This window comes from Chrysoperla carnea, chromosome 1 (assembly GCF_905475395.1).
Source record: "Chrysoperla carnea chromosome 1, inChrCarn1.1, whole genome shotgun sequence".
Lineage (NCBI taxonomy): Eukaryota > Metazoa > Arthropoda > Insecta > Neuroptera > Chrysopidae > Chrysoperla > Chrysoperla carnea.
Genome location: NC_058337.1, coordinates 55,454,892 through 55,482,728, shown reverse-complemented (window position 1 = coordinate 55,482,728; position 27,837 = coordinate 55,454,892). Strand labels below are relative to the sequence as shown.

At 28.6% G+C, this 27,837-nt stretch overlaps 1 protein-coding gene across 1 annotated transcript in view; it reads left to right on the top strand.

The window, feature by feature from the left end:
* LOC123290547 (division abnormally delayed protein) overlaps nt 1–27,837 on the top strand; it is a 251,800-nt gene that overhangs the window by 127,747 nt on the left and 96,216 nt on the right. The window contains exon 2 of the mRNA XM_044870767.1: nt 5,831–6,001. Within this exon, the coding sequence (XP_044726702.1) occupies nt 5,831–6,001 (171 nt within the window). The remainder of the gene's footprint in view (nt 1–5,830; nt 6,002–27,837) is intronic.

The following is a 27,837-nucleotide window of genomic DNA, read 5'->3' as shown; positions in this document are numbered from 1 at the left end:
TTAAAGCAGGCTAAAATTTTATATGTGATCTGAATGGCTAAGCTACTTGAGTTAAGTTGACATGAATATAAATATAACACGGATTACAATAAAAATGCTTTTATAACACGGATTACAAAAAATGGGCGTAAAAAGATGAAACGTTATCTATACAATCAATAAGCGTTTTGTTATGGAATACGTAATTTAATTGAATTTCTTAGTTAATTTTATTTTGTTCGTTGCTCATGCACGGTAAGTATTATTTATCTGCACTTTTTTCCGTGTGACAAATAGCTTTCTACCCTTTGATTGCGCTAAATTTACTTGTCGCATTAGAGTGGTAATAAAGTTTTTTTTAAGTGAAAAATCGCGCTGATAGAGAGAAGTAATTCCGCATTCAAAAAGGACAATAGCTCCAGTGGACTTTAGTGGAAAAAGTACTCACATCGTTCGTACTTGTAACTCCTTTCGCTTGTGCAATAGACAACATTTTTCGACACTTATTATACAGTGTACTGTAGTTAGGCATTTTGATTATTTTGGATTTTTGATCGTCTAGAGAGACGAAATATCTTATTTTGTGAACATCTAACAGGTAATAACATTTTCGGTAAGTCGGTATACAATTCTATTATTCCAAACACGTATCGTTTTTCGGTTTTAAATTAATAGCATTTGTGTAATTATAACATTACGTACAATTGATATGGATGTTATACGTATATATATATATATATATATATTATGTATGTGCGCTTCTATCGGATGGCTGATCAATGTATGAGAGAGACCCTGTCACGTATGAATAATATTAGTTATTGATTTGTATTTCTGTCGAGTCAAAATAAAAAATAACTATCGGAAAAGTCAATGAAATGGCAATATGTTTCATATAGATTTTATGTTACGTAACACCATAGGTTTATACTTTAATGAAAACTACATCTAAATAATCAGATAGGCATGGAAACGATATAGCGTCATTTTAATTTATTTAGCGTGTCTTTAACTCAATAGATCTTATAAATGGTGTTACATTTTAGTAACGGGGTGGGGGGGGTCAGTATCATAAAACCACATTACACGTGCAGTCGCCATAAATCGGCAAAATATAGACTTTTTTTAAATATTGAAAGTTTGCCAGCCAGTGATTCGTAAACCAATAATATTTATATAGGAAATATTTGTAATTTGAATTTCGGAAAGAATCGCTCAATTTTACTCATTCTAAGTTACTTAATATTGCAAATATATTTATGATATTATCAGCATTTAAACCGCCGGTCCTTTTTTTCTGTTATTTTAATCAGTGGCCCACGGGGATCTATTCCACATTCCCGCATGGACAACTAATGCACCACTGATTACATGTACCCATGCATTACGTTGGAGCCGAATTGTAACAGCCAGGCCAATGCCTCAATGTTTGCCCGATCGCACGCATTAAACAATTTTAAATTGAAAATTCGTATTTTTATCATTGTACAAAATATTATCCAAATAATCCATATTTATCAGATATTTTTAACATATCAATAGTCCTATTTCGAAATATAAAATACCGATGCATCGATATTGAATTTATCTGTTACAGTTCCTAATTATGATCACTTACTTGACTGTAACATAAACTTAACTTTTGTTAACTATGTTCAAAAATTGATCTTGAGTAAAAACAAAATTCATCTTAAGTTGAAACAAAGACAATTTTTGTATTTTATTTTTTCGGAACGATTTAGGTATACAGATTCATTCGATAGTAAAACTTATTAATAGGGTTATTGTATAGTTTTGGTATATGCTACACTGAGTGTAAGTAGAAAAGGAACAACATTACAATCCAATCTTTTTCTACTCACTCACAGTGTAGTACACTAACCTAAAAAGAACAAAAAATAGAATATGAAATGAAAATAATTGATCAATTTTCTCTTCTATAATGTGTACCTAATGCAGCGATAAAAAAAATATCTTTCAAACAGGTCTATATCAGGCGATCTTTTCAATTTAGATCCATCCAAGGAGAATAAGCATATGATCGAGGAGAACGTCGAGTTACAGACACGATGCCATCTGGTATTTTGATCCTGTGAATACTACCCTATTTACAGCAGAATCAATACATGTTATTACGATATTATTACACAAAGGATAGTGGCGCAGTAGTGGCAAGTAGCATGCTGAGCTCATAACCCAGAGGTTATTAGATCGAATCTACGCTCTTCTAACAAAATTTTTTTTTAAACAAAATTATTTAGTTCAAGAGCGTTTATGACTCAACCTAATCACTAAATGCGTTGAAACTAGCATACTCTTTTTTAACATTTCCAGTAATGGGAGCCTTCTCCGTTATCTTATACTTTTTGGCTGCATCTTTGTGTTATTTGATAAAAATGTAGGTTTTTCCCTTTTTGTAGTGTAATCGTACCCATGATTGATTGTATCCCAACATAATTTATAGTAAAACAAATTTAATCTGGAAATAGTACCAATTCTTCCCCTATCGTCCTTGACTCTTTACCTACAGACTTTCGGATTATCCAAATGCACAATCAAACATATGTTTGGGCTACTCAATTGGTACCTTTAAAAAATTGTTTAAATTTATTGAAATATTTCGGTCTTCTAAGATGGTTTAGCTAATATATTTCCATAGAGGTATAGGTTATAAATATACTCACTAACTATTTACATTTTTATCCTATAAGGTTAAAACAAATACGTTTTAAAATTAAGTCTACAGTTCATATGATAAAAAGTATTTTTCTAGGGTAACAATATGGTACCTACCCAATAATTTCCGTTCTAAAATGCAGAGTGTTTATTGATAAAAACATAAAAATGAAAAGCTATTTTTAAAACCAGAGATTTTAACATCGATTTAATAGTTGTTCGTGATATTTTGTAATTTAATATAGGGATGCCATTATTATGTTTCCATTATTATCAACCTATAACAAGAGAATTACAATTTTTAATAGGTAATGAGATGGGGATGAAACATAGTTCATAATACAAGGTACATGGGAAATAAAAACTTAGGAAATAAGAAGCAATGGGAAATAAGAAACTTTGGTGGTGTAGCTTTGTAATAGCTAGTTCATCTATCACAAAAATTTTATACCTAGCAAACAAATTTTTTACATGAGCTAACACAAAATTTTGTCTAGTGTTTATAAATGAAATTTTACAATCAACAGTTAAATTCTTAATGTGTGAACATAGTCCTTGCTAGAATTCAGATAGACAACGAATAATGCAGTGAAGAAGAAGAGGAGATAACATTTATAGAAAATTGTTTTAGGTTAGAAGAAAAACTTAAATTTTGTACCCACTGAGAGGGGATATACTAATCGTTCATAGTTCAATATAGTATGTTTTAGATATCGGTCGTATAATTAATTTTGCCATCGATTTAATAAAACTAAATCCAATTTTATTGGTGAAAAAATATGTATTGGCAATTATTTTCGACAGTTTTTTTTATTTACTTTTTTTCTTATTATTTATCATCCAAAAAAGTTTGGTTTATTATTTTCCTTCCATCCTGTATATAATATAACCCCTTTTTGGTTAGTTAATCTGAGACTCGTGCCTGCCAATCATTATATTATTGTTGTATGTTTGCTACAAGTTTATATTACACCCTCACATTCTTTAATTTTTTACCACCCAAGTTTAAAAATAAACCACCAAACGAGTGTATATTTAGTATCAAAAGAATTCGCAAAATAATGAAAACTTGTGAGTTCCCGATTGTTGTATGAATTTGAAGTAGATGTATAGGAGATTTCTAGAATTTTAGACGGCATTTCGGCTTCCGAAAGATAGGCGAGAGCTTTAAGACTGTTTTATTCATATTTGTATCTTGTTAATTCTTTTCTAAATAGATATTTATAAATCGTATATTTTCTTATAATAATTGGTCTCAAAATACAGATATAACTAATTTATAAAATTCACATCACATCTAAATTATTAATTTTTTTAAGAAGTCAGTTGAATGTTAAATGCAAGATCTACAGAAGCCCTTCTTCTTACTCATAAATAAATGTAAAAATTGAGTGAAATAAGTGACCGGAAACTAGCAGGCAATTTTTTTATCCTCCTCTGTATTCATAAAACTCACTGTACATGACAAAAACATAATTATTTCGTATTTAAATATACATATTAATGAAAATAATATGCTATACCGAATAATTCTGTTTTAATAATAATTTTTAAAAACTTAACTGTCTTGCTTCGTAATAATTGTTCAATGAGCATATCAAGTGGCGCAATAAATTTTTATAAGGACCTACAAAAGCGTTTTAACGACTTTTACAAATTGATTACCAGCTTCATCCCCAATTTAAAGAGTCGCGAAAAAGAGGTTGGCGCTACTTTAAAATCTTGATATATTCAATAAACTTTCAATACCATTAAGTTTTTTTCCTTCCTGTCCCACTTATTCTGATATTCCATACTTGGAGTCTCTAGAAAATATTATTATTAAAGCATAACCCTCCGTATTTACATGAGAGGAGAATACATTTTTCAACAAAAATTGGCTGAAATTTTCCATTCACTATGAAATAATATTCAAATTTCATCCGTTACGAATTTCTCGCAAAAAAACCCTGAAAAATTTATACTGTGCTTGTTTTAGTCTTCAAATTAGTTTTTCTTGTGTTTGATATTCTCGTATCTAAGATAATATGAAGTGTCGAAAAGTATGTTTGTACATTTCTATCTAACATTTGTATTCTATCTTATACCGATAAAATTTAACGATATCACAAAAAAACTTCACATGTCTCGAAATTACATTTTTATTTTCATTTTATTATTATATAACATTTTTTTGACACTTTACTCTAAAAATTCAATTTATTTACTACCTAACTCGAAGCGAATGTATACGAAACGATACTCATAAATACAAAATTAATGAAAACAACATTACTTCATACCCTTCGTAAAAAAATAAATAAATTGACGATATCACATTTCGAAAATTGAAAATATTGTTCAATTTATATCAATTTACATTTTTTCTTTTGGGAAAAAAAAAGTAAAAAATCAAACAAAAAAATAAATAACCAAATGTACAGATTGTGTTATAGAAATTTATGTTATAAACGAATGTTATATCTAATCGATTAAAAAAATATAAAAATTAAAAAAAAAGAAATATTTAAAAACGAGCTTTTATTTTTAGTTGGTTAGAAAGAACTTATCCTTAATTTTGATTTCGTAAACGTTATGAGAAATTTATTTTGCTTTGAAAGTTATTAGTAAGGCTTACAAAAACATAATTCCATGAAAAAGTTTTGAACAAAAACTAATAAGCAAACATTTAACAAGGACAATTTGTGAAAAAAAATTCAGGTAAAACATGAAACATTTTTTCGACAGCTATTAAAATTTATTTTCTATTTTTATCATAAAAGCGAAATACATTTAGAAATTCTAAATTCTTCTATCGATATAGATGGTTTGGTAAAGTTTAAACAGTTCCATGTTCCAACATGGCTTAAAACTATACCGATAAAATTCATAAAAGATTGAAATTATTCATTTTATTTAGGACATTAAGAAAATTATTCCATACACATGGACTACGATACCTATTGAGTTAGGAATAAAAATGTCAAAAGCTAAGATTTTTTGGTACACTTTTTATTTTAGAAAAAAATTATTACATAAAAAATGGTTTTGTTGAATCATAGTGTAAAAATATATCGGATTTTAAGCATAAATTTCAATCAATTTTGTCTACTTTTTTAGTCCTATTTCACTCAAATATATCATCTAAATTTAAATATCTAGAGTAAAATACTATAAATTGTTTTAATTTTTTCAGGTGGACAACATCATCAACATCACATGGGAAAAACATGTGCTGGTCAATGTTGTGATGAAAAAACTGAAAATCAATTGCGATTAAATGTACAACAAGAGTTTGCATCCTTATTACGCCACAATTCACGTTCGTTACAAGGGCTGTTATCTACAACAGCTACAACTTTGCATGGTAAGCGCTTTTATTATATTTTTAATACATTTTTTAAAGTATTTACAGCATGAATGACTTGTCGACAAACTTTGCCACAGACTCAGAATAATGTTGACTGTGAGATTCCGAAGTTGCAGAATTTCAGGTCGTTTAGATCGGGAGATAGTCCGCTGTAAAGTTCGTGATTTCCCCATTCAAAGCATGTAGAACTCACTGTCCTCATAACTGTTTTTTTCGATATTAAATAATTATCTCGGAAGATTTTTAAAAAAATTTTAAATATTATTTTCGTTTTTGAGATATTAATTTTTAAAGAAAAATTGAAAACTTAGGTATTAATTCTAATTTCTGAAATTTTGAGATTTAATAGTAAGCCTTATTAAGTTCTTAAATTTAATTTCTCGCTAAATTTTGTCGAAAAAATTTTAAGATAGCTTTAGCACAGGAACTGCAAATACAATGCTTCAAACATCCGGAACTAGTATTTTGTTTTTAATTATATCCGAAGAAAAAATGCATAGGCAATGCAAAGTTATAATTTCTTTTTCTTTGCTTAGATTGGAATCTAAAGATTTCATTTTTTGTTCTATACATTTTTTTTTACTCACTATATACAATTATTACGAAATTTCATCCTGTTCGTAATCATTAATCGATGGCCATGACTTGCATCTTTGCCATTTTAATAAATTATACTTCAATTAATTTTAAATATTATATATTTGGGTTCGCTGTTGGGAAAATGCATAAAATTTATTTTAGGCTCCGTGGAAGCTGCCTACTTTGTTGAGAGTTTTTGTAGCGAGTAAATTATGAGGTTTACGAATAATTTAGCTCTACAAGACGAATTCCTACTTTTAAAAGTAAAAAATTAAAAGAAATAGTAAACCATTATAACTTACCTTTTTGAATATTTGCTTTATCTAAAACTTTTATTCTAATGTATATATTGTCAAAAGTTTTTGACCCCGGATAGAACCTTATAAATTTATTTTCTCTTTTCTAGATTTAGGAAAAATACAATGTGAAATTCGAAACCTCTACAAAATATTATTAATTGAAACCACAAATAAAATATTGACTTAAAAAAGATTAATTTATATGAACTTTGTAATCCTACATAAGGTTTCATTTAAATAATAAAGTCCACCCTTCAAAACGTATACCCCTTTTTCTAAAAAAATGTGAGACCAAATAGACATGTTTAAAATTAAATTTATTACATGGAAAGCGTCGGCATTGAGCATGTATAATATGTTGAGTATTTTAAGTTCATCGAAGTATAGTATAGTATATAGTTTTTTAATTTATCTTTAATGGTAGCATAACTTTTGTTTAATAATTGAAAGCTGTGTTGTACTTACAACAATTGAAAAGTTGTAATGTAAAAGCGTAATGCCAAGGAATAGACGAGTAAATTTAAAACAAAAAAAAAACGTCAAAACCGCGATAATTTCTAAAGTAAAATGAATTCGAGATGCGGTTTTTTGCATTAGGTTCTAGAAGGTATTTATAAACTTTGTGGACATTGCAAATTATGAGGAGATAATTTTCCTCGGATAATTTTTTGCGACGCACTATTTCACGCAATTGAAAAAAAAAAATTATTATCCCTTCAAATGTATCAAATGGACTGAAAATTGTTATTTAAGGGTTTTTGGAGCCGCTGAGCAAGAATCCGTTATTAAAAAAAGTCTTCAGAGTACCTGGGGACCTGGGCATTATGATTTCAAAAGCTAAAGCAGAAAATAATTCAAAATTAGTCATGAAACGTGAAGATATTAAAAATTTACAAAAAATTCTAAATTTTCTAATCATTATGTATTATGTCATATAAACAAAATATTACCAAAAATGCACTTTTTAATGCACAAACGAGAAATATTATCTCCCTATAATTTACAATTAACACGCAAGCCTTTTCCAAGGCTAGTAAGAGGTGTATACTTAATTAATGGTGGGTGCGTATTTGGGCTAGTAAATTGTGTTAGTTAAGTACAGCCGCAAGGGGAACTACAATTAGATACTTCTATTTAAAATAAAAATTTTATGATACATACAGTTAAACTTGCAAAAAATTAACAAAACACTTTCACTTGTCAAAGTGTATAGTTACGCTGGCAATAATGATAATTACCTAAATTGGCAATATACGTTTTCTTTCCTAATACTTTTATGGCATGGTAGGTTAGGTTAGGTTAAAGGGTCGTGCTACCACTTTGTTGCTGGTGGATAAGCTTAATGATTTGTGCATACTCAATTGCGACTTTAACCCTTCTTTATTATAAAATGAATGAACATCACTTCAATGTAAAATACAAAGTTACTGCAGAGCACCAGCTCAGCATGAGTGTTTGTTCTCGTTCTCTTTAATTTTTTAAAAGCCATATAATTTTTAATAGTAATTTTTCAATTTAACATATAAAATTATATTTAATTAATAATTTTAAATGGTTTTCTGGTTATTAATTATCAACATGCAAACGTTTGTAGTTCATTAAAATTGTACACTTAAAATTTTATAATTAATTAATGATTTTATTTGTTGGTCTTCATATTCTTCTTTATAAAAACATTATTACTTGGCAAATTTGAATAATTTCTGTCGAAAAGAGTGAAAATATGTTTTTGTTGTTTCTGTATATTATTATGGAAAGTAAAAAATAAATATAAGCGCAATTGATCAAATATTTTTGACTAAAATAAGAATCTCTGGATTTTAAAATGAAACAAAAAATTGTTTAAGCTAATTGTTGAAATACCATGTATAGATAGTATTGATTACGCAATCTTTTTTTTTTTACTTCATGTAAGTAAAGAAACATAGTCACTCTTACACACAAAGTAATAAAAGTATACATACTATTATATTTAACCCAATTTGTGATAGACATGGTATAATGAAATTAGTATACCTTGATATATTTCATATACGCATGGTATACAAATTTGGCAATGGTGGAGACTGGAGATGATGGGAAAATATATGTGGCTAAATATATATGGGGCATTAATTATTATGCTTTTCGACCGTGAGACGAATTTTGGTCCTTTTTTGGGCTATGACCGACAAAACAAAAAATTTTACAACACAAAAATATAAACATCAATGGCATTAAAAAATATAAACATCTATGACAACCCAAATGAGTACGAGAGGAAATAACGCGGAATAAGAACCAGGATGAGGAAAACAAAAAAAGACTATATATTTTTTTACAAAAGTGTAAAAGCAACACCAAAAATACCAAGATTAAGTATGCAAAATAGAGGTCGTCAATTATGGATGAACCCAGACCAACGTGTAAAAGTAAAGACAAAGTACAATTTTAAGTATGTAAGAGATAAAATGTTTAATCCAATTTGATTAAAGTTGGGAATACTTTAAAGTAAAATTATAAGATAGGTTAATTGCCTCTAATATTGGGAAGAAAAATGAGCCACAGGTCTAGCCAAATGATTATCAGCAAAACTGGTACTCATTTTTAATTGAATCCTTCAAATTTATCTAATCAATCCCACCATATTAATTTTTTAATACAAAAATTAATCACAAATTCATAATTTTATCATAATAATAGGTATATTAGGCGACCTATAAAAAATTAGGTCGAATCGAAAGCTATAAACCAAAACAGATTAACTGTGTGAACAAATGAATGATAAATGAGCGGAATAATGGGCTTATTAAAACTGTTTAAAATATATGTATATCGGGTGTCTACTTAAGCTGGCTATATACGGAAAACTTTTTTTTTGTTTCAGGTTTATAAAAAAAAGTTATTCACAAAATTTTTGTTTTTACAAATATGAATAGGAAACATTCATGTATTCACTTTTGGCATCGAATGTACAGAATGTCTTAAAATTGAAAAAGTTCGATAAGAAAGTTAATGGTCATTTAGAAATGTAGACCATTTTGAGCAGGTAATCATGGAAACAGTTCAAGAAAGCACTCCCGAGATATGTAGGAGTGTATTTAAACAATTTTGTAAAAGAACAATTACATGTATATAACACGAAGGTGGATACGTTGTGGCAAAAAAGAACTGAAGATACCTGTTTAGGAATAAATTAATTAATGATTGAAATGTTTTGACCACTTCAATTTTAAATAAAATTTTTTAATTCCTACTTATAAAACACGTTATCTGTTATCCAAATTAACCAATCATCGCAATTAAAATGTTTATTTGCTTTATAAAAACAGTTTTCTTCAGTTAGTTTTTGCCTCCACGTATCCATTTTCCCGTTCCATAGATGTAATTGTTCTTCTACAAAATTCTTTAAACACATTCCGACATATGTCGGGATTGATTTCTTGAACCGTTTCTCTTTTTACCTGTTCTTAATGGTCTACATTTCTGAACGACCATTAACACATATTCGATGTCAAAAGTGAATAGCTGAATATGAATTTTTTTCGTAACCTTGTTCCTTTTCGCATAGATTTTTTCGTAACCTTCTAATAAAAAAGTTTTCCATATGTAGCCAACTTGTAGCCAATCCTGTACATATATATATATATATATATATATATATATATATATATATATATATATATATATATATATATATGCATATATATATATATATATATATATATATATATATGCATATATATATATATATATAAACAATAGTCAGTTTTACACAAACAAATACGAAAAACGGAACTAAAAAAAAAAGAAATAAACGAGGAAGCCATATTAAAAGGGTAGTTTAGTTTATGTGTAAGGCGGGATGAGACGACACCGCTCCATACTTAACGCATTAACATTTTTATTAGGATAATGTGATAAAGCTTTGTGAATGGGTGCGGTGTGTGTGGTGTTATGGTGTGTCGATGCACATGATAATACTTGAAACCATTTTTCCATTTATTTTTTATTTTGTTGTTGGAACGGAAATTGAACTCAAATGTAATTTAGCAGAAAAAAAAAAATTTATAAAATAAAAAATATTTGACATTATACAAAAAAAAATTGTATTTGTGTTTATTCAAAAAATTGAACAGTTTGCTTTCTTTTGAAGCAATGTATAGATTCAATGAATATAGGAAAGTTTTTTTACAACAAACACTCAGTATATTTTCTCCAAACAGCCACACAATCTGCATATGTATAAAACTATAATCCTAATTTCAAATGAATTCGGTGTTTTGAAATTCAGGAAAATTAAAACCCATTATTTAAAAGTTTGATTTTTACCCCGATGACGGCGAGGATTATATATATCTGTAGCCTCATTACTCCTAAACTACTAATAATTTTTGTCATAATTTGTTTACGACGACAGAAAAAATGTATATTTTTGTAACGAAAATTAAACAGAATATAATCCGTAATATTTTTTAGAGCTTGATTTGTTGTCTTCAACGTTTTAGTTTTTGAACTTTATAATAAAACAGTGATAAGGAGAATATTTCTAAGCAGACATTTTTCGATTTGAAATATGATGCGTATCATTTATAACTGGACTCCAAATGTTGGAGTCCAGTTATTTTCTATCATTTCCTTTCCAAATTTCAAGTTGCACAATATCTGGGATGGAATTTTAATAAAACTTTCCTTATTTTCCACCGAAATAAAATAATCCAATAAACCGGTTGAAGTTAGGGAACAAAATAAACCATTTTTAACTACAATAATGATGCGAAATATGAACTTTCTTCCTTAATTTTACGCATTTAGGCTATGGAGATTGAATTTGAAGATTTTTTCAATCCGATTTAGCACTGTACCTTCTTTTGTTTATTATCATAGCTTCATTGTTATGTAAATATTGGTGACGTTGTCCGAATAACACTTCACGTCGAAGAATTTGAGAATTTTTAGAAATTATGAACAGAAGTTTATATTCTTCCCAAATTCTAACAGAATCCACCCTCAAAATTTGAAACAAAAGTCTTAAATATTTCCACCCCCTCATTTATTTGGTTATATCAAGAACGTTAAGGAAGTATGGTAGTCGTACCTGTTTCATTAATTATGTTTTTTTGAAATTAAATTGATATACAAAAAAAAATTATTAAAAAACTTAAATGCTTTTACCTCAAAACGATCATTTTAGGCCCTAGTCTTTTATGAACACAAGGTGTTAGTATTGTAATAGAAATATCTTTTTTGACTATAGGTTATCTTAATAATATTTTGATCAATTCATAACCTTGCAAGGAAGTCATGTGGTGCTCACATTTTTTTTTCACTCGCATATATTTAAGGGAATCATATTGAATAATTGCTTTTTAATGTCATACTTTTTCTATTTTATAAATTTAATTAGAAACTGTAAATCTTTCAACTCAAAGTAAAATACTCCAAGGCGTCAAAGTTCAAGATGATCTTTTATTTCATAATAATATACATACGAATTTCCACAAAGCAATAAATCAAAATATTTTGGAAATGAACCTCAATAAATTTTTTTATATATTTGATGAATTGAAAACAATTTTCTTTTTCCTGGAAAATATATTCAAGAGAGCAATGAGAATAGCATATACAACATAAATAATATATTCTTATGTAAATGTGATTGCCTATCAATCTTAGTATTTTAATTTACTTTTTAGACATGTATGATATTTGCAGTTTTTCTTTTTTGTAGAAATGAATTTTCTTATTTCTGTTGGGTTTTTTGTGTCTGTGTAATTTAAACGACTCGATTTCTCTTGTTCGATGTTCAACAAAATCACAATAATAATTTTCTTATAATGTAGTGTAGCGAGACTTACTTGTTTTTCAATTTTTCTTCTTCTATTTTTTACATTTGAGAATGAATATACCATACCATGTGGTTTTTATAACAACGTGTTATGTAAACCTGCTTAAACTCAGACTAAAATATCTGGACATCTGGTGAATACAAATTTATTACTTATAGTAGTTCCTCTGGTTTGAACTACTGTAAATCCTTCGACAGAAATTATCGATTTTTTTTCACGGATTAAGAATAAGGATTATTACTAAATCTGAAAGTTTCAGAAATTTTGATCGTTTTAACACGAGATAATTAATGCCTAAGTTCCTTATTTTGACCTATTTACTTCAAAATTTAAATCTCGAAAACTGCTATGTTTTTTTTTTTTTATTCTAAAAATATTTCGTAAAAAATAGTTGAGAGGATAGTGAGTTTAACATGCTTTGAATGGGGAATGTCTCTCGAAATCTCACATGTAACATTATTCTGAGCCTGTAGAAAAAAATGCCAAATCTGTTGACAAGTGCTTTCACGCTGGAAATACCTTAAACAACAATTCAATGAAAATCTTCACATCTCAGTAGATAAATGTTTAACTGTAGTGTGTTCCCGGTTTGGTATAATCGTTTTTTTTGTTTGATGTTTAATTTACTTCCTCGTCGGTTTTCTTTTTATTAAAAGTGTTTTTTTATAAAACAAATTAATAAATAATTTATATTAAATTTTTTTGATTCACCATACATCCAATTAATATTATAAGAAGCGATAGTTCATCATTGGACTGTAACAAATTAGGTTCCAAATTGTTTTTGTTGGCACTAACAAAATCAGTCTTAAGTAGGCTACCGAATATATATTGCTACGAATTACAAAGCTTTCGCCTACACAGGACAACTCATACAAAATAAAGAATGTTGTAACTTCTAATCGTTTTGAACATATTAGTACTTCTTAATAGTAAGTACCTCATTTCATATAAAAACAAATAAAATGTAATCTTATTTATTTTAAAAACGAATTTGCAACAAAAAATAAAAATGAAAAAACAACTAAATAGTGAATTTTCATTGTGTTTGTTGTATTTTCCACAAATAGATTTTTATCACAAAATCCAATTGAATGTCTGTCTGTCTGTCTATGTCTGTCACCTTGTTGCTTACGTGTTTGTATTATTCTCATCTATATTTTACCTATATACCAAGTCTTGTTAGGAACGGAGACTGAAGACTGACGACGAGTAAGAATTCATTTTACTTTCTCATATATAGAAGTTTCGAAGTTTTTTTTTTTTGTCGTTTGCTTTCTATACTCGAATATTTTATTTACATTTACTTTTATTCTATATAGAATCTTTGCGTGCATATATACAGGTTTATCAAAAATATTATATCGTATCTCTTGTACGAATAAATTTCTTTTTATCAACTTCGGTGCTCATTTTTAAAAGAGGTGAACTCCTTTAAAACCATCTAAAGATGTTTGGACAAGTAAAACTATATTGAAGGAAAATGGAAAAGCCAATTTAGCCAGTCGTTGTAATTGTACGAAAAAGTCACATGAGTCCTTTGTATGCATATTAAGTAGTCAAATTATTGAAATGAATGGGCTTTAGTAGGATATTTTCAGTTGAAATTCTTTCATTTAACACCAGTTTGAAAGAAATAATTGCTTTTTAATAATGGTATAATATATTTTAAGTAGTTATATATAGATAAAACTGTCACATCACGTAGAATTTGTGAATTTCTTGGAAATAATTCAAATTTAGGATGACTCAATATAGGAATATGTACAACTATACTATATGCTGTGCCCGTCAGTTTCGAACAATAGATGCTTTGTATGTTATACGTGTACACACACATTACTTAAAAGTGAAAAGTACGCACGATAGGTTGCGCACAAAAAACGTATCAAAGCCATTCGATTACTAGATTTTTATACCTCAAATTTTTTTCGTACCGGGTCACATTGTGTTATTATTCGACTTTTATCTTCAAAAATAGTTGAAACAGCCTTTACTACACTAAGAGAATGCACAGTATACATTTTATTACGTTGTCAATTACATATTTTTTTAGACTAGTGTAGACTTAGTAACACAATTAATATTATTTTGCTTCTGCTTGTCAGGTACAATGATATTTTTGGTATACTTGTGAATGTACAAGTAAAAGGTAGATACAGTACCTTACTTTTTACTCTATTCAGTTTGAGTTCTTCTAAATATATGGGATTGGAAATTGTGTTCAATTTAGTAAATTGAATATTTGTGTATAAATATAAGTACATACACATAGATGAAAGATTTCAATTGAACTATATTGATTTATTCAACCTTCTGTAGGCTACGTAAGTAATACTCGACTATATTGCTTATAAATTGAAGAATTAGAAAAATTTCGTGAATGCTTGTTTTAATTATACCGTGGAAAAGCGTTTATTTTAATGACGAACAAGTTTATCCGGTTGAAGAATGACAAGTATGTTTAATTACTTGTCATAAATATGTTTAATTACTTGAATGACAAGTAATTAAACAGTCAGGGAAACGGAATACTTGAGATATCTTGCCTAATATATATAAGAGAAATATAATCTTCTGGTTTAGATTACTGATATTGGTTTCAAAAGAGAAACATCCAAACTTGAATAAGCGAATCCGTGTTTTGTTCAACATATTTCAGTATAAAGTTTTCTAGACTGTTTGATTACTCGTCATTTGTTAACCGGGTAAACTTAGTCGTCATCAAAATAAACGCTTTCCCACGGTATAATTAAAACAATCATTTACGAAACTTTCTAATTCTTCAGCATTTTCCTACAAAACAATCAAAAATTAAACTCCGTTCTCGCCTAACAGACACTCATTCATTGGATTCTTTAATGTTGACAATTTCCAGCTATAAACCTGCCTTTCCTAATCTGGAGATACACAGACTTAATTCTCACACATATATAAATAAGTAGTAGTTCTAAAAATAATTTTCTGTTTCATTTAAAATTTCAAGAAGTTTTTATCAAGAAATTTATTTCAAGAAATTTCAAGAATTTAATGGCTAGATCACACCGACTGACTTCCGTCAGGAAACAGTAGATCTTTTGTCTCATCAAGTCCAATTCTACATGGAAATGGTAACTGATATCAATTATCGATTTGTATTGTTTTGCCAACCGTGCATTAAACGGCTGAGTCTACACTACTAATCATTATTCGACCGCTTTCGGTTTTAATGGATGGATAAGCGACACAGTCAATTCATAATTTAAATTCCAGTGGGTGCTCACTGTACTCAAGAGCGTAATATTCTCCGGCGTAGTTTATTTCAAACTATTAGCAATATCTTTACTTATATTTTTGTTGCTCTTCTCCTTAGAACTTGAAATTATTAATTAACTTAAAGGGAAATTGTTAAGATTCCGTAACTCATGGTAGACGATTTAGAATTAAAATAGATTTTTCATGTCTATGGTATAAAAAAGTTTGTAGCAAAGAGATCATCGTTCAATTTTACGAAATGTAAATAAAAAATTGGTAGTCAATGAGTTAAAACACAATCAATACTGAGTATTATAATTCAGTAGGTAATATATTATATTTTTGGATCATGTTGTATCTGATATTAAAATTATAATCTTTTAAAATCACGTAAAGATTTTTTGTTCTCAATGTTATTCAATTGTAGTCATAAAAATTATTCTTTTTTTTTTTCTTTTTTGTCTAAATAATAATAAAATATTATTAATAAAACTGTGATTCAAACAACGAAATAAATTACAAATAATTTATTCAACAAAAAAAAGTCAAATCAACACGCAAGTCAAAGTGAACTTTTTGCTACTTGTATTTTTTTACATTAATAATAACAAGTAATTTAACTTACTGAGTTGAATGAAGGTATTTTATTTATTTGTGCAATCCCTAAGGTCATTAAGCCACATGCAAGAAATTTTAAACGTATGAGGAATAGAGAGATAATCAAATTTTTTATTTATAAACATTTTTATTTTTATATAATTTTTTATTATAAATATTTTTTTTATTTGGTGTTAATGTGGGTGGTCTTTGACTATAAAAACTAAATAAAAACCGTTATTTGTCATTTGATTAAATCGTCAATTTATGTCCTCAAATTGATGTAAAATAAATGAGACTCATTATAAATATAAAATACTATAAATTGATTGCTCATGTTAATCATAAGCAGTGAATAAATTTTTAATCTGACTTAAAATCCTCGTTAGACTTTAAATCTTGCTCGAGGTGGAAATTTGTACACATTGTGCTATGACGAAGGAAAATGAGATGTTCATATTTGTAAATGGTCGTAATTGTAAGACAAGAAACGATTCTCAGTAAGAAAAAGCTCATTACTTTTAAGAAGATCATTACAACTTAATAATTCAAAGTATTTTTTCGAAAAGATAAAGATGGATATTAGTGCATAAAGACATGAATTTTCGCCGGCTTGGTAAACGTGAGTATAATTTGGATATAATAACGTTTTTGGAACGCTTGATCTAACTAAATTGAACGCCGAACGATCGAAGGCAGTGATTATCTATGTATATATAAATAATTACGGAATTCGATCTAATACATCTATGTATATATATTTAAAAATAATTAAATAAATAAAAAAAATTTTAATGTATCTACCATGTTTTTATAACGGACTAAAAAGTATAAAATAATTTATCTAATCCTTATGAAGGATAAAACTAAATACAGGTTTATAACTCTAAATTGTCCTGAAAAATTTTAATCGTTTTTTCTTATTCTTTTGTCCCACATTTCCATGCATTGTCATCCATATCTGAACAATGGGCCGAATTTCAAGTCTTCTAGCTCATTGGGAAGTTAGTTTAAAATCAATTATTAAAGAAAAACATGGTAAAATATCACCGAGATTAAGAAGATAAACATGAAATGTCGAGAGTAAACATTCCTAATGTCACCCTGAATCAGCTATGTTTCAAACCCTTAAAACGATAAAAAATATCTAAAAATTGGCTTTGTTGCATTATAAATGCAAAAGTTTTAAGCAAAAGTAAGCCCTTGTTTTTCTTTTTATATTATAATCAATTATATAATTAACGTACAATTCTATTTTAGACATATTCTATTAATTAGTCTTCGGCTTACATAAAAAAAAGGAAATGCAATGAAATATAAAACTACTGTTTAATCAACCACATGATATTCTATTGTTGTTGGATACAATTAAACAACTCTTACAATGGACAAAAATGTACCTATGCTAGGGATGATATGGGGGAGACAAAAATCTGTTCAAAACGCCACAAAACTTCTATATAACGTATAAACTCCGAATCAACATTGAAAAAAAAGAAGAATAATGACAATCTCATTCCGAAGTTGGCCGTTGCATATTGAAATAAAGTAAAAATACTTTCAAACAATTGCCTAACGATTGGAACAAGTGCAGCTAAATATTGGTATTTACAATAGAATAGGATTGAATTTAAAATATGAATTCATTGTTACAAAATCATATGTGATTGAGCCAACTTCATGAAGATTGTTGTTACCATTTAACAGAGAGTTTGAAATAAACATATTGATCATTTTTATAACATCTACCATTTTTTTTTGTGTATAAATATAAATTATTAGGAGGTATAAACCTGTTATTTTTTTACCTGCTCGTGTAGTTGTGACAATCACATCAGTATTATGTTATAATATTGCATTGGAGTGTCAACTTCACCACTCGACCCCGTACGGTAGTTGCACCACTTTCGTGGCATCATTCGCCATATATGCTCTCGCGATGAGGTTGAGGCAACCTCATATCGGCTGATATTAAGCATTTTTGTTCAGTGTATAAACTCCGAATCAACAAAATATATTGTTTTAATTATTTAACATTAATATTCCTGTCAAAACAGAATCGCGATAGATCATGTTTTACTTCTAAGAAAAATTTATGTAATAAAAACTGTTTTATTTTTCATAACTGTAGTCTAGTTTCTCTCGAAGTAAAGTATATAACCTATTAACTAACAAGCAGCATTATGAAAGTACAAAATAATAGAATGCAGGATAATTTTCTTCTTTTCGCCAACAAACAATTCCAAAATTCAAAGATCCGGAGATAGTTCGAAATGTATTCCATAGTATATAAGATATCTTATATACTTTGTTGGGTGTAGTTTAATGTAAGCATTATAATCTGCATTGTAGTCTATACACAGAGGTAAAACCTAAACGCAAACATAACTGTAAATAACGAAATTAATGAAACGTTCTAGCTACATTTTTGTAGCTCAAAGGAACTCAACTGGCAGAAAAGCACTAGCTAGGCATCACGTAAATAAAAAATAATATTCTATATTTTGGTTTTCCTCGTATGCATTCATATGATAAATAATTTTTTATTCACACGTTATGTTTTTACGTTAGGAAAAACACAATACTTGTATTGGGTGGTTTTTCATTCATTTTTTTAGATAAGGTAGTTTGATCATGTAATTAATTTATTAGTTAACGTGAAAAACTGTGAATGAGACTGGTATTTATATAATTGTTTTTGTGGTAAATTGTACCTATATTGCATAATGTCACCGACGGTCATATTAACAAAACGCAAAAAATGTCACATTAAAGTTACAAGGCACTAAAAGTCGATCATTTTTATACCATGTCTATATGCAGTGTATCAAGGTATACTAAGTTTAGTTTCAAGTTTGTTTCAACGCTTAAAAATATTGCTACTATGAACAAAATGTGGTATAGGTGATCATAAATTTCCAGTTGTCCGTCTGAATGTCTGTCTGTCCATCCGGCCGTCTGTAAATACGCTAACTCAAAAGCAAAAGAGATATTAAGCTGAAATTTTTATAGTGTTCTCAAAACATAAAGAGTGACTTTGGGTTAAATAGCTACGTAGGCCAATTTTATTTTGGATCCGTAGGACCCATCTTGTAAACCATAAGGGATAGAACAAAATATTGTTTAGAAAATGTTCCGTATAAAAATAAACAGCTTTTGTTTGTAACATTTTTGTCGTAAGCGTCACTGTTTACCCGTGAAGGCGGTTAGAACAAATATTGTATGTATACGTTTATCAATTGGTATACATGTTTTGTATTTGTTTGTTTATTACTATATGCACTGAGGAAATAAGAGGAAAGATACTCTATCTTTCCTCAGTTACATGATGATAAAAAACAAAAGATGCGTAATCAACACTGTCTGTACATGGTATTTCAACAATTAACTCAGTCAACTGTTCAGTTTCACTTGTTAAGATAGTTAAATTTAGTTGTATTGTTTCTTTTACAGTTTTTAGGACTTCAAATCAAAAGTACGCCATTCTCGTGAGAGATAAATTCAGAGAGATGGTCCTGTAACTCTAGCCTGTAAACGGGTCTAAATATTTGTTTTTTTTTTCATTGGTTGTTTCTACGTTTGATTCTGTAGAATTATTATTACCTACATTTTCACGTTACTACAGTACATAACGTACGTGTATTGTTATATTTATTATCAGCTTTGTGAAAACGAACGATGTTTGTAATATTAGCTATAAAAATAATGTTTTTGTAGCGTAAAGCAAAAACATAAATCATAACAAAACATTTTCAGATACATAAAAATATTTTTAGTATTTAAATAGTCATCAGTAACTTGTTACAGTTTTATACTAGACTTTATATTTGTGTTAGAATCCAGTATATAGAGCGTTTCCGAATAAAGTGCTCAATCCTTGCGAAATTATTCTTCTTTCTCATCTTAAGAAGTTTGATTTCAACAATTCCTCGTATCTTTATCGCTGGTCAGAATATTCTGAACAACCGTGAATATACTCAGTAACTCTTCACCATCTGTAAATTTATGTGGAGAACGAATTATGATTTTTCAGTTCAAGAGGTCCGATTGGTTCAAGAAGGTTAGGTTAAGTTATATTGGCTGTCGACGAAGGACACACTTAGGCTATAGAGCCCATTGTGATACCATGTGTTTTACCACCTTTCCGGTGATAATTACATTTATCAGCTCCTCAATTTCAGAGGCTCAGTGCACCTCCTTCATGCATATACCATGCACTACACCAGCCCATCACAACTATTAATTAAATTAATTTTGTTGCGAAGGCGGGAATCGAACCCGCTACCCTATGCATACCGCGGACGGAATTGGTTCCGCATTAACCAACTGAGCTAATAGGGCGACTATTGGTTCAAGAAACCCTTAGCGAGAGATAAAAGTTTGAAGTTCTGGCTGTTAATGTTGCACAAAATTTACTCCATAAATAAAATGCATTAGAATTTTTTAAACATATAGTATTTATAAAAAATTGCTCATCAAATAATTCTTGATTCTTATTCCAGAACTGAAATTTATTGAAAAGTTATCAAATTTTATTTTTTTATAAGAATTTTGTGTTTTTATACAAGCCTTTGTTGCCGATAAAAATGTTGAGATTCATATCAATTATAGTAAAGCAAATTTTATGCCTTTTTTTACGTGTATTTGAATGTCTAGAATGTACATAATTAAACTATTTGTCGGTCGAGGCACGAAAGAAGATTATATTTTATTATCTTATTATTCATGATTTTATTCAAAATTTTTGTATACATTCAGAACTTGATATTCATTTCAAAATTTTATTACAAGAAAATATAATTTTTTTCTCACTAAAAATTAAGTGTGCCTTTGATATTGATGCTTTCCAATAATCTCATGTTAGAATGTTTTCTCTTGCTAATAATTCTGCAGAAATGAAATATGCCCCAATGATAAAGTTGCTATAAAATGTTAGTGGAGACGGAGAGCCTTCATTTTGAAACCCAAAAATTAAATTAAAACTAATTAAGAACTGGGAACGACTTAAAAATATGCATAGATAGACAACCTATTTTACGTGTGCCTATTTGATTTTATAGATTGAATTAGTGTCTGACCGAAGGTTCGGTTTCGGCCAGTTTCGGCATTAGTTCCGGTTTCGGCAGAAAATCTGCCGAACTTTCGGTCGCACCGAAACGGGTTCGTGAACTTTGAATGAGTTCGTGTCTGCTGAGTTTGCCAGCCAGTCCGGTGTAATTTTGTTTTGATTCGAAGTGTTGTGTTGTGTATGCGTTCTTGGATTTGTTTTTATTAATTTTAACCACCAAAACATTGAAACAATTGCTATGATTTAATTGCATGTGATCTTCAAATACTGGTTTGTTGATTTTAACTGTGAGAAAACACAGTATGTACACATATTCCTTTAATTCAATCTGCTTTTTAATTTAATCACTAGTGGTGTGGATTTTATTTTGAAAACTGTGTTAACTGTCTGTATAAATGTAAAAAATAAGCCAAATTTCAGTACCTATACAATTAATTTTTAACATGGCTAAAAAAGTTTCAGTTTCGGCCGAAACTGAGACAGACGCCAAAGATTCGGTTTCGGTAGAAATTCCAGTTTCGGTCGGACACTAAACATTGAATAACGGAATATTCAAAGTTCGTAAGAACTAATAAAACTTAACATACAATCTGCTTTCTTTTTTCCCCAAAAACCCGATACACACATACAACGATACAACAAGAGATGGTCTTGTACCTGGTAAACGATAATATAAGGTTTAATTTAGACGAACACGAAAAATATTTAGAATAATCCGTTTTTGATCTTCAAAAGTTTATTACGAATGCGAAGACTTTCATTTAAAATATAACATTACTTTCAGCTTTTGTAGACTAAATATTATTTTAACAAACTTGAAAAATATCACATATCGTTTTTTTTTTCTTGAAAATTGAAAAAAAAAATTGTTTTAAATATCACTTAACAAACGTTGTGCGTAGGTTTTTTTTTGGGGGGGGGGTATCTATATGTAACAGAAAAATATCAAAAGCCCATTAAAAAGAAAATATTTTCTTTCGTAAGAAAAGGTAGTTATTTTTTTTTGTTATTTATTTTCTTGTGATAAAGATATTATCAGATTTTCTTCAAGTGTATGGGAAAAAAAGAAAAATGTGTGTATTTTTATATAAGTAATAATAAATGTCCTTAAAAAGATCATTTTTATACAGGTGGTATCAGTTAATTTATTAATTTATTATAAATCGTATATCGTTAGACGTTATAATAGTTACTTGTACCAAGAATATCTGTAAATATTAAAATCGCAAATGTCTTATACATATGAGCAAGTTTCAGCTTTTACTTGTCATATAAAATTTGAATATTAATTTACCTATGACAAATTTGTGTATTTGATTAATGTAAACAGTGAATTTACAAAAATATTTCCTGCTAGCATTTATCCTTAAATTGAAAAAGAACATGATGTATAGCACTAGTAGGGGATAATAATTCTTTTTAAAGTTCTCTTAAATAATGGAATATTGATGTTTTTTTTCGCATTTCTTAACAAAATAAATATCAAAATACCATAAAAGAAATAATAAAAGTGAAAATGATATTAAACCGGCCAAGAAATACGGATAATATAAATATTTTACACTGCTAATTAGACAGATTTTATGTTTGCCTGAAGAACTCTGTTTTGCTGGAAAGAGATGCAAAGAAATCTTTGATGGCTTTTATCTTATTTGAATATTTATTCGAAAAATAATATTTCTCTGGTGTTTGATACATGAAAGAATTTTTACTAAGGCGAAAAAAAAAACAACCCGTGAGGTGGATCTGATGCAACCCTTGAAGTCCACACGAATGACTTCCCAGTATAATAAAGAGCTACGAAATTTTTTTTGGAACATGTTAATGCTTTGTTCTGAAACATAAACATATTTTGAAAATTTCAATTTCGAAAATCACACACAAATTTTCTGTACTAGAAGTTAAAAATTATCGATATTTTCTATTTTAATTTACACGCTTTTATTAGCTTGGTTTGTATCTATGTGTTATGGAATCTTGGAACGTGATTTCCATCCACTTCAAAACGTCGTTATAAATTGAAACTTGGCACACTTATCAAGGATCGATGATAATACAATATTTTAATAAATTTGTCCGAATATTCCGATCTGAATTTTCGGGATAAACGATTTTTCCATCTGAAAATAGCTGATCTAAAAAGTATATATTAAATAATAGTTTAAAAAACTAAAAATACACGCTTTTGTAAATAGCTGAACTAAAACGTAGAAAAAAAGTAAGTTCACTAAAATTAGAATGATTATGAAAAAAATTATTCTCTCGTAAAAAATCGAGGGGTCCTCTTTCAGATATCTTAGAATGACTTTACTTTTACCAATATTTGTCAAGAGAGCCCACGCTTTTTTAAGTTAAAAATATTTTTTCTTCATTTCTGTATTTTTTTTAACTTATAGAAATTATTTTCTACTTATTAGTTCATCTAGTTACAAAAAAGGATTTTTTAAGTTTTTTTAAACTATTATTCATTAAGTTGGCCTTAAGCTAAACCCCTTCAAATATATATGTAAAAAATGCAATTACTATCTCGTAGAATGAAAATAAAGTTTTATACCATATTCCCCCTTTTCGAGTACCACACGCTATGCAGAATATGTACGTAAGTTGTTGATAAAATAAAAAGCAACACCGTAATATAGAATATTTATAGTATTCGTAACATTTAAAAAAAAATCATGGGACTCATGATGTTTCATAAAAAAGAATGTCGTAATGGTTTTTCTATCGCATTATGACTTCTTTTATACACTAATGACGATACTCTGTTTAAATATAAGAAAAATATATGAATGAGTGCTTTACTTTTTGAATACCAAATGACTTTTATTAGATGACAAGGAGAAAAACTCTTGAAGATTCATGGAGATATAGTAATTCTTATAGAAAAAATCGAAATTAAAGTAAATTATTTGCAAATTTTATTACTTTTGGAATCAACTATTTGCCTTATAAATAAGTTGGCATAAATATTCAAGTAAAAGTAAGAAGATATATCTGGCCGTTAATAGATATATCGCGATTCTTATTACCAATATCATCAACTTATATGAAAATATGAAATAAATATGAAAAAATAAAAGAAAAATATTTTTAATATGTATATCTTTTTGCAGTTGATGAAAGTAACTTTCCAACTATATTACATTATTTATTTACTTGTAACAATTGTTGTTAGAAGGAAAGCACTCAATTTCAAGAAGTGTCAGAATCAGTACCACCATTTTTTCAATGTCTATTTTCCAAATTACTCAATTATTGTAAATATTTGGTTGTTTCAAAAGTTTTGTTCGTTTTTATGAATCTTCTTTAAACTGTAATATATCTCATTGAATACTTATTCAATTTAATCGAAATGAGCGCCATTTGAATTAGTGCACTTTTGTGAACGTAACAAAAATCGATTAATTCCGTCGGTATGAACATTGGGTACTCGAGATTCGATGAACTCATCGTAGGCAGTTTTTGTCTGATCTTGATTGGCGAAGGTTCTACCGGTGGGGAAAATTATCGAAATTCTTGAAAATCTGGTAGTCGGTTTAAAGACATAAAAACGAACAAAAATTTTGAAACCTAATATTCCAATGCCTACGCGACGTTTTTGCCTCTTTTATGAGTTCCTTTTGATATTATAACGCAACGATTGGCGCAAATTCGAGACTTCACTTACGTTCATACAGAAATTAATTATATGCGAACACAACTACGTAAATACAGGATAATCTAACTTAAATTAAATGTAAAACTAAAAGAAATATAATTTGCGGATCAACTTGGAATATATTTGGTAGTTGGATAAGGATAAACACAAAAATCGTATCATATAATTTTTGGTGAAATTTAGGGAATCTTGCTACACTTTTGTGATGGCGATTTTATACTATTTGATATGGAACCCTAAATATCACTATAGAATTTTATTTAGCATACCTACATTTTCATGTTCGTAAGAACAAGGATAAAAGCTATTGTGTATAGGTAACATAGTTTTATCATGTTTAGTAGCATAGAATTATACTACCTATATACTACTAGACAATTTACAATATAGTACAAACAACTACTACATAGAAATATCTATTCTATATGGTATATAGTTCGAACTATTACAGTGATACGAACACAGAAACTACTCAGCAATACTATATAACAGTAGGTAATGTATTCTATGTACAGATGAGTTTGGTTACAGTTCTGTTATGTGGTTTATAAAACATCAAACCACACCGTACAGACGTCAGACACGGTTTTACACAGATAGTAACGTCATCCTTCTAATACTAATCATATGTTTGAATGTATTATATAAACCATACATAACCTATTCTAATGTAATGAATACTATGAAGAAAGCCACTGTATGTTATTTTATTAACTTTATGCAATGCATTCAATACGATTATTCACCGCGTATGGAAAATGGAAAATTTAATACTCTCGGCCGTTCTGAATATTTTTTAGGTCTATTATTCTCTAAATAATAGACGTATATCTTATTTGGATCCATTTGTATCACTAAATAGGCATGCAGTAACGCCAACTGAGATCCTAAAAGGTCAGAAATATATCTTTAAATTAGAAAGTTGATCCTCAAAAATCATTTTTTATTCAAAACATTTTTCCAATCATGCCCTAAACATGGGCCAATAAACGTGCGAAGAAGCTGGATTTCTCAGTTTTGAACCAATTTGTCCAACTTTCAAGACTCCGGGTGAAGAATTCGATAAAATTGTGAATATCATCGTCGAGTCGCAGGCGCAGTATTGTGATCATATAAATTAAAATGAAGCTATACTACAATGTTTCAATTGTTTTTGATTTATTGTACAGTGGATTCTGTTGATTTTTGAAATAATAATATTGATTTTATTAAAACTATTAGCAATTAGTTTCTTATTCGACTATTATGTTCAAATATTATGTGCTATAAGCTTGTGTGTATTGAAACTAACTACAATTAAGAATCCTCCTCTAAGTTTCAACTTAACTTACGTTATTTCATATTGTCTATCAAATAAACAATAAGTAGTAAGTTTGTATTCTAATAGTTGTACTATTTTACATGATAGACAGCGCTGCTGTATGTTGTTACTTTACGTAAAGACAGAAGACATTCTCTAGTTTTCGATGATGCTGTTCTGTTGTTCGTTCATTCAATTCGTATGTTTTGTATCCACCCAGATCTTACGATATACGTAGTATATACATAATAATAATAATAATAATATTTTGTGAAAATTGTGAAATGTTACTCATGGGAAAACACAATACATTGAATGTTGTATACAGTAATTTAATGTGTACTATGCTCTTCTTCGGTCTTACGTATTCGATATATACTACGTGTTTTAAGTAAGGCTTTTATATATTTAACACGTATTTTGTGGCTTTTTTTGTAACATATAAATGTCGAGGACGATTTCTATCTCGATTTTTCTCTCATTTCAAATAAATTGTTTTAGTGTAATAACCTAAAAGCTATGAAAAATGTTAGGAAAGATATTGAGATATTTCGTTAATTGATGTTACACTTATTTGGACCAAAAGATCGTATAGCAAATTCAATTTGCAATCACAATTTTTTCTTAATTTTTATTAAACATCAAAATTAACAGGTCCTTGGAAAGTTTAAGTTAGGTTAGGTTAGGTTATATTGAATGTCCACGAAGGACATACTTAGGCTGTAGAGCCCATTATTATATCGTATGTGTTTTACCACCTTATCCGCTGATAATTTCATTTATCAGCATCAAATATTTTCAGAGGCTGAGTGCACCTTCTTCATGCATATACATACCATGCACTACACCAGCCCAGCACAACTATTATTTAAGTAAATTTTTGTGGTTTTGTTGTGACGGCGGGAATCGAACCCGCTACCCTAGGCATATCGCAAACGGAAGTTAAGAGGCAACTCATTTATTTACCTTTAATAAGAAATATGAAAGGAAATTCGGTATACCATAATAAATTATAAAAAAAGATTATTTATTAAAATTATATATGGAAATTTTTTTTAACATTTTTTGTCTTATGAAAGATTAATGCACGAACCACCCCCCCCCCTAGATACCACCCCCTACCAGATAGAGTAAAGTATTTTTCTGTAACTAATTGCTGGAATAAACAACCAAAAATCAATTTTTAGATTTTAATACAATAATTTTGTTTAATTCATTTGTTTTTTAAATGTGTTGGGCAAACGTGTTTCATGAATTATTTGATAATCAT